Here is a 16840-nt window from a genome sequence, read left to right on the forward strand (position 1 = left end):
CACCTCCCTCCTCGTGCTGCTTGGCGACATTTCCTTGCTAGTTGTGCAGTTCTGCCCAGGGTAGATCCCTGAGGAGCTTTCCGGCTTCACTTACCGGCTTCACTTACCGGCTTCAGAGCAGGGCCCCAGGTTGTGGCTGTCTCTGGAGTCAGAGACCAGGGGTTCCTTGGCTGGCGGTGAGAGGGAGCTGTCTGTCCACCTAGCCACCTCTGCGTGGAAACTGCCCACAGGTGTTGTGCCACCAGACGATTCTCCTCCGAGGGACGTGAGCAGCTCTCTGTGGGCCAGCTCCATGTCCTGGGAGAGTCGCAGGGGAAGGTCTCAGTGACAGACCTGGGATGGGCTGTGGTTGAAGGTGAGTGGGGGGGCTGAGGACAGGCCCTAGGACACCCCCGGGGACACCTCACTCATCGGGACTGGTCTTTGGATAATGGACTGAAGGCCTCCGGGGACCCAGCCCTGGCCTCACCTTGAGCCTGTTGAGCTTGAGGGTGAGCTGCTCGATGGTTCCGAAGATCATGCCCACGTCCCTGAGGGCCAGGCGTCTTTGATCTCCAGTGCCTCCCCGCAGCTGGGGCCGAGGCTCGCTCTGCCAGGCAGGGAGGCTGTCAGGCTGGGAGGGGCTTGAGGGTGCCCCTGCAGGGTCAGTGCTGGAGTCTGGAGCTCCTGCTGGCATGCTGACATAGAAACAGTTCCCTGTCCCCCATGGCGAGAGAGAGCGATTAGGAGGCACATCCAGAGGGTGTCTGTTCTCCCACTCCCTCGGTGTTCCCCACGCAGACGGACAGACAGGGTCAGTCTCTTCTCAGCCCACAGCATGCTGGCCTCACCCTGCCTACCACAGTTTGAAGTACTTCAACACCGCCTCCCTCCTCAACTGCCATCTATTTCACCAGCCTCTTGAGAGGTACTTTAGACCCAGCAGAGGGAGGTCAGAGATAGCTGGCAGAAAGGTCCCTGACAGGGCAGGAAGCACAGGTTAGGCACCAAGGAACTTGGGGGGCCACTTAAGTGTGTTTCCACAGTGACACTGGGGTGGTGATGGGGGTGGGGAAGTGGTTGCTCACAATGTCAGAGGAAGGAGAGCGGGCTGTGGGCACCAGGCCAGGCTTCCCTGCCCCATCTCACAACACAGGCCGCTTAACCCTCCTCTGTAAAGGGGCCTGTCCAGCTCTAGACCCACTAGTGCTCTTGTAAAGCTGCGGGTTAACCTGACGCACTGGGTCTTCCCGTCTTTCAGGAGGCCCCGTCCTCTCACTCACTCCAGGCGCTGAGGCAGTCTGGACAAGTGTACGTGCACAGATACTCGTGACCGCAGGCCGGGCTCTGCCTCCCAAAGCCCGGCTCTGCCTCCCAGGTCCCACACTCCGGCCTGGGCCTGTTTTAGCTCCAAGAAGTTTATTACCCGTAGCCTTTGCTCCGCCTTCCACTTCCGGTGGCTCAGGCTCAGACTGGCCACTCTCTGGTAGCGCAGGGACAACCTTGCTGCCTGCCACCTCAGCTGCACCGACACCACCACCAGGGGGAGGAGAGACCAAAGACAAGGAAGGGGAGAGAGCAGGAAGGAGGGGGCGGCAGAGAGGGTTGGGGAGGGAAGGGGAGGAGAAAAAGAAAAAGGAAAGAACAAGGTGAACACAAGCTCATACATTGTTGCATCTCAGCGAGCTGCCAAGAACTTTTCCACCAATTCACCGAAAGAGAGTGAGAAGGAAGGTCAGTTCCCAGAAAGCCAGGAGAGCGGGCAGACCCGGGCAGCTAGGACAACTGCTACTGAAAAGGGAGGTGGAGCTCAACGCAGGCGGGTAAGCAAACTACCTCCTACCCCACCCCTCCCAACGAGTACCCCGGGCGTCGCTTCATCCTCAGACCGGCCTTGTCTCTTCTGCTTGTTCCTCTCAGCCCCTGGGACCTCCCTCCCCTGGCGGGCAAACCTGTCCATCGCCCCATCCATTCTACCACCTGGGGGTCCTCCTCATTCCCCAACTCTCCTCCCAGCCTTGTCCCACAGCACCTGCCTCTTCGCTCAGCCTCTTTTCCCAGCTACACTGACCCACACTGCCCCGTTCCTTTGTCACTGGTGTCTGAGTCTGAGGTTCCTGAGGAAAACCATATCTCTTCCTTAGGACTAGATCAGTGGACTGGAAGAATCCTAAGAGAAACTTTTACTGATACTTGATTTGTGCCAGGCAGTAGGTAATATCCCCAGTGTTACAGTATGAGTTTCAGAGATGATTCAGAATTTTGTCCAAGGTCACAGAGACATTGTGTGGCAGAGTCAGAGCTTTGAATCTTGGATGTCCAATTCCAAAGCCTTTGCATGGTGTCAACATGTTTCCTTTTCCCATGCATACAGGGTATCCAGGATAAGGGTAAGGAGGGAAGGTGCCACCCTAGCCAAACTGGGCACTGTCTCCCCAGTGGAGGGCCCAATTTGTTTTACCTTTTCTCACAACTTGGTAACTTGCTGTTGCATCTGTGCTTGAAATAACTTCGGCTGGATTCCTATCCAGCTCAGGACACTCCCAGATCCCAGAATTTCTGGTTCTTGGGGGCAAGTGTTCCAGAGAAGAGAGAGCTACATCCTCCAGCTCTGGCTGGGTCCCCTCTGGCTCTGGAAGCTGGGTGCTGTTCCCTTCACCCCCAGTGGGGGCCGGCCCTGGGGAGCCTGGATCCCAGGGGTGAGAGGTGATGCTGATGACAGAAGGTGTAGGCGTGAGGTCATCTTCAGGCTCCCCGGTGGCCTGTGGCTCCGTGGGGTGACCAGGCAGCAGGCTCCACAGGATCAGGTGCCGCAGGCGCTCCACTGGAGAGGGAAACAGGGCGATGGCTGCCCCAGCACAGGACCGCAGACCGCACCACGGTGGAGAGCATGGAGCAGCCAGGAGGGCTGTGCACCTCCCCACCCCCAAAACTCGGCGAGCCTGCCTCGGTCACAGGGTGGAGCTGGAGGGCTCTGGCCAACCAGCCGGTGGTGGAGGTGCTGGGCCTCTCTGCAGCCATCTCTCCTCAAGCACAACCAGAGAGCGCTTTCGAGCAGGTGAAGGAGAAGGTGTCTGCCAGTTCACACTGACTTGCTACTGGGGACCAGGGACTGATGGCAGGGTCCTCGAGGCACTCACCATCTTCCAGGGCAGAATCCGCGAGTCCTTCCATGCACAGGGCACCGGGGAGGGGCAGGTGGATGGGCTTCCTTGTCCTGACGCCCATTTTTTCTCCATCCAGGGATGCAGACGGGTCAGACAGGGCACCCAGCTCCTCCTCTTCTCCATTGTGCTCCTGCTCAGGATCCTCCAGCAGTATGGGGTGCTTCACTGGCACCCTCTGCTGGGGCCCAGTGCCTGTTTTGGGTGAGAGGAGAGTGTAAGATGGAAAGACAGAGGCCAGATGCAGGCTGAGGCTGATCCCATGCCCAGCTTTGGATCCAAGAGGCTGACAACACTGTTTTGTTCCACAAAGGTTTAGTGAGCACCTGCTATGGGTGGGCACTGTCTCAGGCATTATACACACATCAGTGAACAAAACAGATTCCTGCCTCTGGCTGTTTGAGATTATTTTATGAATCCCAAAAAGAGAAAGATTATGTTTGTAAACTAACCTCTTCCTCTAGATGTGATAACCTTGGACTGCGCTAGATTCAGCTGGAATGTCTATTAGATTACCTGTTAAGATCAGAGCTTTCAGATTTGGCTGCCTCTGAGGGCGTGACTCAGGTTGCGTCCCTGCCCCCTCACTGGGTCTGATATAAATGGACACTCACTCAGGAAGATACACAGGAAGAAAGAGCTGTCATTTTTTTTGATCCTGCCATGTGATAAGAGAGGAGAAGGCTTAAGCAGCTAAAGCCCTGGGGGGAGAGAAACCGTTTTGCCTGATGTGACACTGGGAAGCGAGCTGAGACTGATACAAGAGGCCTGAAAAGAAACAAGCCATATGCCAGGAGAGAGAGGATTTCACATAATCACACAGCCTCAGAGGCTGGGCCCACAGAGCCTCAGGAGGAAGCAGCAGCCCAGAGGGGAAGGCAGAGACCAGCCAGAGATCAGCGACCACCTTGCTTCAACACATGGCAACTGACCATGGTTGAGAAAGCATGTTGAGCTGGACACTTTACAGCCTTGTAACCATAAGCTTTTACCTCAAATACCCTTTATAAAAGCCAACAGTTTCTTTTTTTAAAGGTTTATTAGTTTCTTTTCCCCCCTTCCCCTCCTCCCACCCTGCTGTTTTTGTTGTGTGTTGTCTTCTCTTATTTTCTCTCCTCTAGGATTCACCGGGATTTGATCCTGGAGACCTCTGAAGGGGAGAGAGGTTCCCTGGCAGTTGTGCCACCTCGGTTCCTGGTTTCTGCTGTGTTTCGCCTTGTCTCTCCCCTTGTCTCTCTTTTGATGCATCATCATCTTGCTGCATGACTCACTTGTGCAGGGCACTGGCTTACTATGGGGCACTCATGAGGGCACTGGCTCACCACGCGGGCACTGGCTTGCTGTGCAGGCATGCTTTCTCTTCTTTTTCACCAGGACCCCAAAGATCGAACCCAGGTCCTCCCATATGGTAGGCAGAAGCGCTATCACTTGAGCCACATCCGATTCCCTATATGTGCATTTTATATAAATGGAATCATATAATACGTATGTGTTTGGTTTCTTTCACTTAGCATAATGTTTTGTTTCGGTTTTGCTTGATATAAACATCTTGTAACATTAACATACATTTGTTCAGTTTCAAAGATGAACAGTCATATATGCAATATTACCCATATTCATATTTCACATGAATCACTTATTTTTGAGTGTTCATCTTGCATCCTGCCACTTTGCTGAACTCGTTTATTAACTCAAGTAGCTTTGTTATAGATGTTTCAGAATTCTCTAAATATAGGATCATGTCATCTGTGACTAGTGAGTTTTACTTTCCCTTTTCTTATTTGGATGACATTCATTCATTTGTTGCCTTAGCCAGAACTTCTAGCACAATACTGAATAACAGCGGTGACAGTGGGCATCTCTCTCTTGATCTTAGAGGTAAAGCTTTCAAACTTTCCCCGTTAAGTACAATGTTGTTTATGGGTTTTTCATATATGCCTTTTATCATACTGAGGAATTTTCCTTTTATCCCTGTATTCTGAAGTTTTTTTTTTTTTTTTAAAGATTTCTTTCTTTCCTCATTCCCACCTCCCCCCCCCAATTGTCTGCTCTCTGTGTCCATTTGCTGTGTGTTCTTCTGTGACTGCTTCTATCCTTATCAGCAGCATCGGGAATCTGTGTCTTTTTTTTTTTTTAAAGATTTTATTTTTATTTATTTAATTCCCCTCCCCTCCCCCGGTTGTCTGTTTTCTGTGTCTTTTTGCTGCGTCTTGTTTCTTTGTCTGCTTCTGTTGTCGTCAGCGGCATGGGAAGTGTGGGCGGCGCCATTCCTCGGCAGGCTGCTCCCTCCTTCGCGCTGGGCGGCTCTCCTTATGGGTGCACTCCTTGCGCCTGGGGCTCCCCTACGCCGGGGACACCCGTGTGGCATGGCACTCCTTGCGCGCATCAGCACTGCACATGGGCCAGCTCCACACGGGTCAAGGAGGCCCGGGGCTTGAACCGCGGACCTCCCATGTGGTAGATGGACGCCCTAACCACTGGGCCAAAGTCCGTTTCCCTGTGTCTCTTTTTGTTGTGTCATCTTGTTGTGTCAGCTCTCTGTGTGTGTGACGCCATTCTTGGGTAGGCTGCACTTTTCTTTCGCGCTGGGCGGCTCTCCTTATGGGGGACACCCCTGCATGGCACGGCACTCCTTGGGCCAGCTCCATACGGGTCAGGGAGGCCCGGGGTTTGAACCGCGGACCTCCCATGTGGTAGGCGGATGCCCTAACCACTGGGCCAAGTCCACTTCCCACTGAAGTGTTTTTTAATCAAGAAAGGATACTGGATCTTGTCCAACGACTTTTCTGTATGATTGAAATAAGCATGTGTTTTTTTCCCTTCAGTTTGTTAATGTGGTGTATTACACTGATTGATTTTCTTATATTGAACCATCATTGCATACCAGGAATAAGTCCCATTTAGTCATGATATATAAGTCTTGCTGTTGGATTTGATTTGCAAGTATTTTGTTTAGAATTTTTGCTTCTGTGTTCATTAGAGAGATTGGTCTGTAACTTTCTTTTTTGTAGTGTCTTTATCTGTCTTTTGTATTAGACTGATGCTGGTTTCATAAAATGTGCTGGGTAATTGTCCTTCCATTTCAAGTTTTTCAAAGAGTTTAAATAGGATTGGTATTACTTCTCCTCAAAATGCTTGGTGGAATTCATCTGTGAAGCCATCTGGTCTTGCACTTTTCTTCGTTGGGAGATTTTTTATGACAAATTCAATCTCTTTAAATGTGATTGGTTAAGTAACTGAATTTATTACAGTGTCAGTAGACACTGTGCATTTCTAGGAATTTGTCCATTTCCTCTAGTTGTCTAGTTTATTGGCATACAGTTTTTCTCATAATACCCTCTTATGATCCTTTTTATTTCTGTGGGGCTAGTTGTAAGTCCCCCTCCCCCTCTTTTCATTTCTCATTGTATTTATTTGCATTTTCTCTTTTTCCTTTGCTAGTCTAGCTAAGGGTTTCTCATTTTTATTGATCTCAAAGAACCAGCTTTTGGATTTAAAAATTTTCTCTATTGCTTTTTTGCTCTCAATTTCATTTATTTTGCTCTAATCTTTCTTTCTTTCCTTCTGCTTGCTTGGGAATGGTTTGTTCTTTTTCTAGTTTCTCCAGTTCAGTTACATCTTTGATTTTAGCTCTTTCTTCTTCTTAAAAAAAAATTATTTATTCCCCCCTTCCTCTCCCCCTCCCCCCACCCTGCTGTTTTTGCTGTATCCATTCACTGTTTAAATTTATTTCTCTCCCCCTTCCTGCCCCCAAGCCACCCCCCCCCCCCCCCCCCGCCAGTTGTCTGCTCTCTGTGTCCATTCACTGTGCGTTCTTCTGTGTCTGCTTCTATTCTCATCAGCGGCACTGGGAATCTGTCTCTTTTTGTTGGGTCATCTTGCTGCTTCAGCTCTCTGTGTGTGCGGCCCCACTCCTGGGCAGGTTGCCCCACCCCCCCTTTTTTTTGCATGGGGCGGCTCTCCTTATGGGGCTCACTCCTTCCATGTGGGGCTCCCCTACGCGGGGGACACCCCTGCGTGGCACAGCACTCCTTGTGCACATCAGCACTGCATGTGGGCCAGCTGCACCACACGGGTCAGGAGGAGCTGGGTTTGAACCCTGGACCTCCCATGTGGTAGGCGGATGCTCTATCCACTGAGCCAAATCCGCTTCCCTACTCGCTGTGTGATCTTCTGTATCTATTTCTCTTTTTGTCTTCTCATTTTTTCTCCTCTTGGATTCATCACTGGGATTTGATCCTGGGGGGACCTCTGATATGGAGAGAGGTTCCCTGTCAATTATGCCACCTCAGTTCCTGATCTCTGCTGTGCTTTACCTTGACTCTCCCCTTCATCTCTCTTTTGTTGCATCATCATCTTGCTGCATGACTCACATGTATGGGCACTCGGCTCACCGGGAACTGGCTTGCCATGCAGGCACACTTTCTCTTCTTTTTCACCAGGAGGCCCCAGGGATTGAACCCGGGTCCTCCCATATGGTAGGCAGAAGCTCTATCACTTGAGCCATATCTGCTTCCCTCTTTCTTCTTTTTTTTTTAATATAGGAGTTAGGGCTATAAATTTCCCTCAGGACTGCCTTCCCTGTATCCCATAAGTTTTGATCAGCTGTGTTTTTCATTTGTCTCAATATATTTACTAATTTAACTTACAATTTCTTCTTTGACCCACTGATTGTTAAGGAGTGCGTTGTTCAGCCTCCACACATTTGTGAGTTTTCCCCTTTCCTGTCTAATATTGATTACCAGTTTCATTCCATTATGAACTGAGAAAGTGCTTTGTATAATTTCAGTCTTTCTTATATTTATTGAGACCTGCCTTGTACCCTAACATGTGGTCTATCCTGAAGAAAGATCCATGGGCACTTGAGAAGAATGTAGAACCCGCTGATTTGGGATGTAACATTCTGTATGTGTCTTTTAGGTTCAGCTCGTTTATGATATTATTCAAGTTCTCTCTGTCCTTGTTATCTTGTCTAGTTGTTCTGTCTAATGATAAGAGTGGTGTGTTGAAGTCTCCAACCATTTTTGTAAGTTGTCTATTTCTCCCTTCGGTTTTGACAGAGTTTGCCTGACATATTTTGGAGCACCTGGATAGGTGTACAGATATTTATGACATATCTTTCTGGTGGATTGTCCCTTTTATTAATATATAATGGCCTTCTGTATCTCTTATAACTTTTTTGCATTTGAAGTCTGTTTTGTCCAATATTAGTATAGCTAACTCTGCTCTTTTTTGGTTACTATTTGCGTGGAGTATCGTTTTCCCAACCTTTCAGCAGTTTTGTATCCCTGGGTCTAAGGTGAGCCTCTTGCAGGCAGCATATGGATGGCTCTTGTTTTTTATCCATTCTGTTAGCCTTTTTTTTTTTAGGAGCTACCAGGGATTGAACCCAGGACCTCATACATGGGAAGCAGGTGCTCAACCACTTGAGCTACATCTGTTCCCTAGCCTATATCTTTTTTTTAAACAATTTTTAATTTACTTCTCTCCCCCCTACCCCAGTTGTCTGCTCTCTCTGTATTCGCTGTGTGTTCGTCTGTGTCTCCTTGTATTCTTGTTGGCAGCACCAGGAAGCTGTGCCTCTTTTTTGTTGTGTCATCTTGCTGCATCAGCTCTCCGTGTGTGCGGTGCCACTCCTGGGCAGGCTGCACTTTTTTTTCACATGGGGTGGCTCTCCTTATGGGGCACACACCTTATGCATGGGGCTCCCCTACACAGGGGATACCCAAGTGGCACGGCACTCCTTGCGCGCATCAGCACTGCACGTGGGCCAGCTCACCACACTGGCCAGGAGGCCCTGGGTTTGAACTCTGGACCTCCCATGTGGTAGGCAGATGCTCTATCAGTTAAGCCAAATCTCCTTCCCTATATCTTTTGATTGGGGAGTTGAACCCATTCACATTCAATGATATTACTGTAAATGTATTATTTATTTTCATCATTTTATTCTTTAGTTTTCTTATGTCATATATTATTTTTCTCTATCATTTCATTCTTTTGGTTATCCTTTCTGCTATTCTTGTCTTCTATATTCTTCTCAAAGTCTCTCTCTCCTATCTTTTTTTTTGGGCTATAAGGCTCCTTTTAGTGTTTCTTGTAGAGTGGGATTCCTTTTTACACATTCTCTTAGTTTGTCTGTGAATGTTTTAAACTCACCTTCATATCTGAAGGACAATTTTGTGGGATAAATTCTCAGCTGGCAATTTTTTTGCTTTCAGTACCCTAATTGTATCATACCATTGTTTTCTTGCCTTCATGGTTTTTGATGAGGATTCTGCAGTAAGTCTTACTGGGTAACCCTTGTATGTGATGGTCTGCTTCTCTCGCTGCTTTCAGAATTTTCTCTTTATCTTTGATGTCTGACATTCTGAGATGTGTGTGTCTTGGCATAGGTATATTCAGATTTATTCTGATTGGGGTACGTGCATACATTTCTTTCAAGAGAGCTGGGGGGAAACGGACTTTGGCCCAGTGGTTAGGGCGTCCGTCTACCATATGGGAGGTCCGCGGTTCAAACCCGGGGCCTCCTTGACCCGTGTGGAGCTGGCCATGCGCAGTGCTGATGCGCGCAAGGAGTGCCGTGCCACGCAGGGGTGTCCCCTGCGTAGGGGAGCCCCACGCGCAGGGAGTGCGCCCGTGAGGAAAGCCGGCCAGCGCAAAAGAAAGTGCAGCCTGCCCAGGAATGGCGCCGCCCACACTTCCCGTGCCGCTGACGACAACAGAAGCGGACAAAGAAACAAGACGCAGCAAACAGACACCAAGAACAGACAACCAGGGGAGGGGGGGGAAATTAAATAAATAAATAAATCTTTAAAAAAAAAAAAAAAAAAAAAGAGCTGGGAAATTTTCAGCCATTATTTCCTCAAATACTCTTTCTGCCCTTATTCCCTTTTCTTCTCCTTCTGGAACTGCCATGACACATGTTGCATTTTGTGTTTCCATTCAACCCCCTGAGCCCCTGCTCAATCTTTTCCATTCTTTTCTCTCTGATCTTCTCCTCCTTCAATTTCAGGTGTCCTGTCTTCTGTAGCACTTATTCTGTCATTTTGAATCTTCTGTTGTATGCCTCTAATGTGTTTTTGATCTTACCTATTGTATTTTCATTCCCATGGGCTCTTATTTTTCTATTCAGGTTTTCAAATTCTTTGTGCTTGCTCTGGGTCTTCTTGATGTCTTTTATCTCTTTAGCCATAGTATCTTTCAACTCATTGATTGGATTTGGAAATCTGTATGAATCTTGTTGACCAGTTGTCTCAAATCTTTGATATAGTCCTTTGCTCAGGACATCGCTCCCATTTTCTTAATATGGCTTGTAATTTTTTGCATATGTGTAGGTATCTGATTATGATGGTGAGTTTACTCAGAAGCTCAGTTTCTCTCATTTTTGTAGGGATTTAGTGGTGGGAGGCCACTAAACAGGTGTGCTACTGCTGTTTTTTGATTCTTGGTTCAACCTATTCTAGGCCTTTAGGATCGACCCTATTAGTTGCTCAAATCCAGGAGCTGGACCCAGTAATGGGTTGAGACCTGCTTACAAAGGTGTTGGTGAGGGTGGCTATAAAAAGCGTCTTACTTAAAAAAAAAAATTTATTAAGAAACAATAAAGGAGATCGCACACACCCAAGACATGGGTGTGGGCATGCTACAGGGTCTGACACACCACTTATTTACTTTTAATTTAGTCACATGCACTTCCTTGGTCTGCCAGCAGATGGAGCTCTCTGACAGCCCTCTCAGTTCAAACCCAGGTTGGAGCAACACGCCCCACATCAAAGTGATAGACGAACATGCCTGCAGGCTAACAGCCTTGCAATTCAAACTTTCTCAGTGGCTCTGCTCCAGCCTTTGCTGGCAGCCCCCTCCCTCTTCCCAGGTAGGGAATAATTCCACTCCTCTCTACTTCCTCAACCAGTCCTGGTCAGTAGGGAAATGACTGAGAGGGTCGATCTTGTTAGACCTGAGCTGGCTCTCCGGGCAAAATGGCTCAGCCTCGCCCAGCCTGGAAGTGCCCGTGGGACATAGCAAGCCAAAGTTGTGGGCCAAAAGCTGAGTCAGCCTTAGGCTGCAGCTCACTCTCTCCTGTTTCCTGGGGAGGTGGATCCCTGCAGCCCCCTTTGTCTCTAGCCACCAGCCTGAGGCCAGAAAATAACTGTTTGCTCAGAGGGTGGGGGAAGAGTGCTGATGGCTGCAGCTGTAGCTTCCACTCACAGTCTTTCCATTGTGATTCTTATCTCTCTCTTCTGGGCAGTGTCCAGCCTTACTCTGATGTCCTAAACCCTAGAACATTTTTTTCCATGCTGTTTCTGCCTGTCTTCTAGCTATTTTTCTGGGAGCAGAGAGAGTCCTGTGTCTTTCTAGTTCACCATCTTCCTGGAAGTCTCTCTTGTTTTCTGTTCTCAGACTCTGTATGTATCTTGTTCTCCATTAGTAACGTCTGGTTGAAGGAGGCAGGGGCCCTAGACTCTCCCCAAGGGTTCCTCTCCTCCTCCACTTCCAAAGACCTGTCACTTAAAAGAGTGTCAAGAGTTGGAATCTTTGTGCAAGTTTTAAATCTTAAGTCTAGCTCCTTCCTCTTCCAATCTACCTTATGCTGTTTCTTTCCTATTCTTTATCAAAACCTCATACCTTTTGACTTGATGTTTAGAACTCTGCCTAATTTGGTCTTGTCTATCTTATACTTTCTGTCCCATCACCTCCACACCCAAAACCCACCCACCCTTCACCACCTCTCTACCTCTGCCTACAGAAAAAGGACTGGATCAGGCCCTCTCAAACACAGTTCAGGGACTTACCTCCAGGAAGCTCCTCAGGCTCTGGGTCAGAACAACTTCTGTGGAACACTTCTGAGTCATCCAGTCCTATCCTGAGGGAAGAAACCAGCCAAGGTTGAGAGAAGATCACCTGGTGGTGAATCCTGGCCCAGTCAGCCAGAAGGTAGAGCTGCATGGAATTCCACCCTGGCCTCCAAGTTAGAATGGGCAAAGAAGGAGTAGTCCAGGGAGGGAGTGGTCAGGCTGCGTCACTTGCCTGGTCTGGCTGACAACCTGGAGAGGAGGGTTGGTGCTAGCCAGGCTTTCCCTGGTCCCTGATGCTAAACCCCAGCACCTCCCTCCCTGCTTAGGCTCCATTTAGCTGTGCGGGAGGCTGTGTGGGTGAGCAGACAGGGACAGGAAGCAGAGAATGTGTGTGTGGGGGGTGCCCCTCCATTTGCTGGAGTCTGGAGCCATCCATTTCCCTCTGCTAATGCTTTTCTGCTGAGGTTTTCACCCCCAGGGGTGATGAGGGCTTGGCAGCAGGAAACAAGCAGCTCAGAGTGGGGACGGGCAAGGGGCCTGGAGGACTGAGCACTGCACCTGCTGGGTGTGGGGCTCTGATGGGCTGGCTCAGGGGGGCCTGGGACTGGGGGCTGGGTGGGCACCAGGGCAGCTCCAGGGTGCCGGGTGGCGTTCCGCACGGCTTCTTCCAAGAGCTCCATCCATCTGTTGCTCAGCAGGATCAGAGAGGACTGGTGGTGAGAACAAGACGAGGGCACAAACGATCTCCCCCTAGGGGCCCCACTGCGCCTAAACTTCCAAGCCCTTTTTCATGCCCTTGCTCCAAGGCTCTCTGCCTGGCAGATTCCCACATTCCCTTGGCCTTGACGAAGTTATAGTACTTGCAACTACCACGCACTGAACACCAACTCCATACTAAGCTCTGTGCTAAACATTTTTTCTTCTACCTTTTAAATGTTACATTCAAAAAATATGAGGTCCCCATATACTCCCCCACCCCACGCTATGCTAAACATTTTATGTATGTTCTCTCTACCCTCAGAGAGGCAGCATAGGCACACTTTACAGCTAGAAACCCTGGGTCAGAACAACTTTGTGGAACGCTTGTGAGTCATCCAGTCCCACCGTAAGGGAAGCCGCTGACTCAGGGGCCTCCTTCCTGATGGCAAGCTGCCTCTGGCTGGCTGGCCTAGGGAATATGGGGCAAGTGGACGACTGGGGCGGGGAGGAGGGCTTGGGAGGCAAACTTCTGAGAGAAATGTGTGGATTTAAAATGCTTCATGGGGTAGGTAAAGAAGAACCCTAGGTAAAGAAGAACCCAAGGGGAAGAGCGGGGATAGGAGGGGAAAAGTAGCATGGGTTAGGGAGCGTGGTCCCTGACAGCTTCTCACGCCTGTCCTGCCTCTCACTTCTCCTCTCCCGCCCTGTGACTGCTCTGGGGCTCAGCCCTGGCCTCCCTGCCCACCATCCTCATACACCACCCTGGTCCTAAGGGGCGGTGCTATGTGTGACCCCTCAATCAATTCTCACGTGTTCTTGTCTGACGATGTCAAAGCAACCAGCTCGTAGATCTGGGGAGGGCCCAACTCAGAGGTGCAGATGATGAAGAAGGCCCGTTTATCTGCAAGAGGAAAGGAAGGCGGCTCTGTGTTGGGGTGGCAGGAGTGACTGCAGTCTGCCCAGGACCCTGACGGTCGAGAATGACCAAGGATGCAGCGTGAAAGAGACCTGGGTCTTTAGAATCAGTTAGGGCCTCCTTAGAAAAGGGACAGAGGCAATTCTGGGACCCCTAATACCCTGCCTGCTTCTAGTAACAGCGATGGCTGCCATCTATAAGGCACTTCTGGTGAAGAAAGTGAGCCCAGGGAACACGGGCGGGTTTGATTCTTGGTGCAGATTCCGCTGCTCACTGAGACGCCTCTGTCTGTTGGACTCGGCTCGATCCCACAGGTACTCTGCCATCTTCTGCCACCAAGTCACTCTTCCCGCAGGAATGCTGCTCCTACTCTTCTCTGCCCCATCTCACTCTTCCTGACCCTCCTTACACATCCTTAGTCCATCCTAGGAGCCCACATCCCATCCAAATCATCCCACCTAGGCTGCCCATTGTCATCTTGGTTTCCATCACCCCCCTCTGAAAACTCCCTGGGGAGGGACCGCATCTTCCTTCTCAGGCCGGGCCAGGAAGAGGAAAGGAACACAGGTAGACAGGTGAAGCCTGCAAAGGCCCCAGAGGGCTCCACATGAGTCAGTGCTCACTGGACACTAGGAACAGCTGGGCCCGCCTCCTCGTGGCTACCTGTGGCCACGGAGCGGACGAGGAGTGCATTGAGCTTGAGCACGGGGCTGAAGGTCTGCTTGCTGTCCGAGGAGCCCACGGCTGTCTTGCTGTGGCACTTAAGCAGCAGCTTCTCATCCTGTTTCTGCAGCAGCACTAGCAGGTCCTCCAGCAGCAGCACGTGGAGGTCTGGAGAAGCAGAGTGTCTATGAAGCACTGCCTGCTGCCCACGCACCCCTCATCAACACAGTGGGGCGCCAAGGGCTTTCAGACACCTGTGCCCCACAGCCAGGAAGCCCAAGGAGTCTCGTGACCCTGATTCCTGTCTATTTGGTCACTCCTTTACCACACCGACTCCCAGTCTTGGTTCAAGTTGCTGCCCTGGCTACCTTACTACTTAATTTAGAGCAACAGCTTCCTGGGCTTAGGAAATACAGAGGAAGAGCCCTGGGGAAGCCCCCCACCACAGATCCCCTCTCACCCCCGGACCCCGGCACATACCCAAGGTCTTATCCTTGCTGATCCTCCAGGTCAAGGGCCCTTCATGGATCATCTTTCTGGTTGTAAGATCCAGACTCTGTGAAGGACACAACATTCACTCATTCATTCCGCAAGTATTCAAGAATGTGTCAGACACTGCACAAAGGTGCTGGGAATCTAGTGGGGGATTCAGAGGAGTTAAAAAGACAACGATGAGTCCTATGCCATCATGGGCTGTGCTGGGGGGAAATAGCAGACTCTGGCTGGGGCCTCTCACCCATGTTGGACCACACACCACCTACCTGCCCAGGAAGACCAGTCTGATTTTCCTGCCATCTCTTCAGCTTTATTCCCTCCCACAGCGTCTTCACCTTTACTTCAAGGTCTACTCCCACCCCCTCTTTCAGGCTGAGTCCTAACACCCAACATCTTTACTTGGCGGGGCTGTCTGCCCTTGTCTGTTTATCTAGGGATGGGTGACAATGCTAACAGGGTGTGCGTAGTCGATTCCAGGGCCCCCTCACTGCCATCTGACCACAGAGAGCTCCCTTCCTCCGGGGGTCTCCAGACCCTGACCAGAATTCTGCTCCTAAGGGCGCTCGAGCAGCCGTGTGCAGAGGCTGACCCTGCTGCCACCTCTGCCTCCTACCTTGAACTCTGCAGCCAGAGGGTTGCTGGCCCTCTCCAAGGAGGTGGTATCCAGACGTTTCTGGTAGCCCTCCAAACGGTGCCGGTTCTCCGTCTGCTTCACTGATTCATTCACATACTTGAGAATTTCCCGGCACTGATCTCGGGCCCGGCAGAGCTTCTCGTGCTCGGGGGTGCCACCTACCAAAGGGGTTGAGATGCTGGTTAGGGGCTCCTGCCTGAGAGTCAGCTATGACCTGGCGACTGGCCTGCCTTAAGCCAGCAGATGTGGGTGTGGACAAGCCAGTTTTCTAACCTTGAAGACCTCAAGCGATAGTAAGGTTAATTTTACTGCGTGTCCTCGGATTTTAGATCACTGCTCTGAAGATGCTGGTCACTCTTGGCAATTCCTGCCTAGACCACACCAGCTCTACAGATGCTGAGGGGTGGGAGCAGGGACGTGGGGGATTGGGTTTCATAATTTTTTATTCCTCCATTCTTCCTTTACTGCTTTCATTTGCATTTGGCGAATATTTTTCAATACAGCATTTTAATTTCCAGTATGATTTATCCACTATTTTGTTAGTGATTCTTCTAGGGCTTACCATATGTATCTTAACTTCTGAGAGTCATCTTCAGATTTATACTAACTTGATTCCAGTGAAATTTAGAAATGTTACTTCTATATGGCTTTATTTCTTTTTATACCTTTTGTGGTATCATTGCTAAACATGTTCTATGTATGTTACAAATCCAACAAAATGTTGTAATTATTACTTTATATAACACACAAAGTAATAACATACATTTAGATGCTATAATTATTACTTTTTCTAACTTTATGTCCTTTCCAAGAAGGGATGGTGGCACTCGTGCCTCTGGGAGGGCGATCACCTGACTCCAAAGCCCGTGGTTTGAGGGATCTCAGGGGACAGGGACAGCTGACCCAGATCCTTCTTACTCAGCCTGGACCCGTCCCCCTCTAGGGCTACCACAGGTGGCTGTGTGTTTTGTGTACTGCAGAGAGGCATCCAGCAGGGGCGAACGAGTGAGGTCTAACACCCAGCCACGGGCCCTGGTCTGACCGTGTTCATCCAGAGGAACTGCCAAGCTGTGTGTCCACTCAGAGAGGGGTGATTTTCTCTGACTTGCACAAAGGCCCCGTGAAGGCTGGCAGTGGCCCTGACCTCCTCCTGCTGTTGGGCATTTTGTATTTTCCAAAGCATGTTTACAATCATTATCTTCTTTGAGACTTACCATAACAAGACATGGACAAGACACCGAAGACCAGAAAGGTCAAGTGACGTGCTAAGGCCACAAAGCAAATCAGGGGTACCACTAGGGTTTGAAGCGAGGTCTCCTGACTCCCAGCGCTAGCCTCTCTCCATGCCCTACCCTCTGTGTGCTTGATGATGTTCTCTAGCAGCAGAGGGTACTTGGTCAGCCGCTGCATCTCGGAGATGATGAGGTCTCTAAGCTGCAGCCGCCGGCACTGGGGGTGGCTCTCGGCCTCCTAGATGGCAGGAGGCACAGACAGA

The 16840-nt window shown here is 50.1% G+C and overlaps 1 protein-coding gene across 23 annotated transcripts in view; it reads right to left on the minus strand.

Annotated features, from left to right (window-relative positions):
* ARHGEF11 (Rho guanine nucleotide exchange factor 11) overlaps positions 1-16840 on the minus strand; it is a 116518-nt gene that overhangs the window by 1630 nt on the left and 98048 nt on the right. For 20 of the 23 annotated variants that reach the window (XM_058309904.2, XM_058309907.2, XM_058309909.2 and 17 more), the window contains 12 exons: positions 16698-16815; positions 15325-15503; positions 14697-14772; positions 14217-14384; positions 13448-13538; positions 12497-12622; positions 11936-12006; positions 3120-3338; positions 2441-2803; positions 1406-1501; positions 470-696; positions 108-297 (listed from right to left, as the gene is read on the minus strand). In XM_058309904.2, coding sequence (XP_058165887.1) covers positions 108-297; positions 470-696; positions 1406-1501; positions 2441-2803; positions 3120-3338; positions 11936-12006; positions 12497-12622; positions 13448-13538; positions 14217-14384; positions 14697-14772; positions 15325-15503; positions 16698-16815 — 1924 coding nt within the window. Of the gene's footprint in view, positions 1-94; positions 298-469; positions 697-1405; positions 1502-2440; positions 2804-3119; positions 3339-11935; positions 12007-12496; positions 12623-13447; positions 13539-14216; positions 14385-14696; positions 14773-15324; positions 15504-16697; positions 16816-16840 lie in introns of all 23 variants that reach the window. The other 3 variants (XM_071207490.1, XM_058309908.2, XM_058309913.2) reach the window with 2 other exon arrangements.

The sequence above is a fragment of the Dasypus novemcinctus genome, chromosome 13 (assembly GCF_030445035.2).
Source record: "Dasypus novemcinctus isolate mDasNov1 chromosome 13, mDasNov1.1.hap2, whole genome shotgun sequence".
Lineage (NCBI taxonomy): Eukaryota > Metazoa > Chordata > Mammalia > Cingulata > Dasypodidae > Dasypus > Dasypus novemcinctus.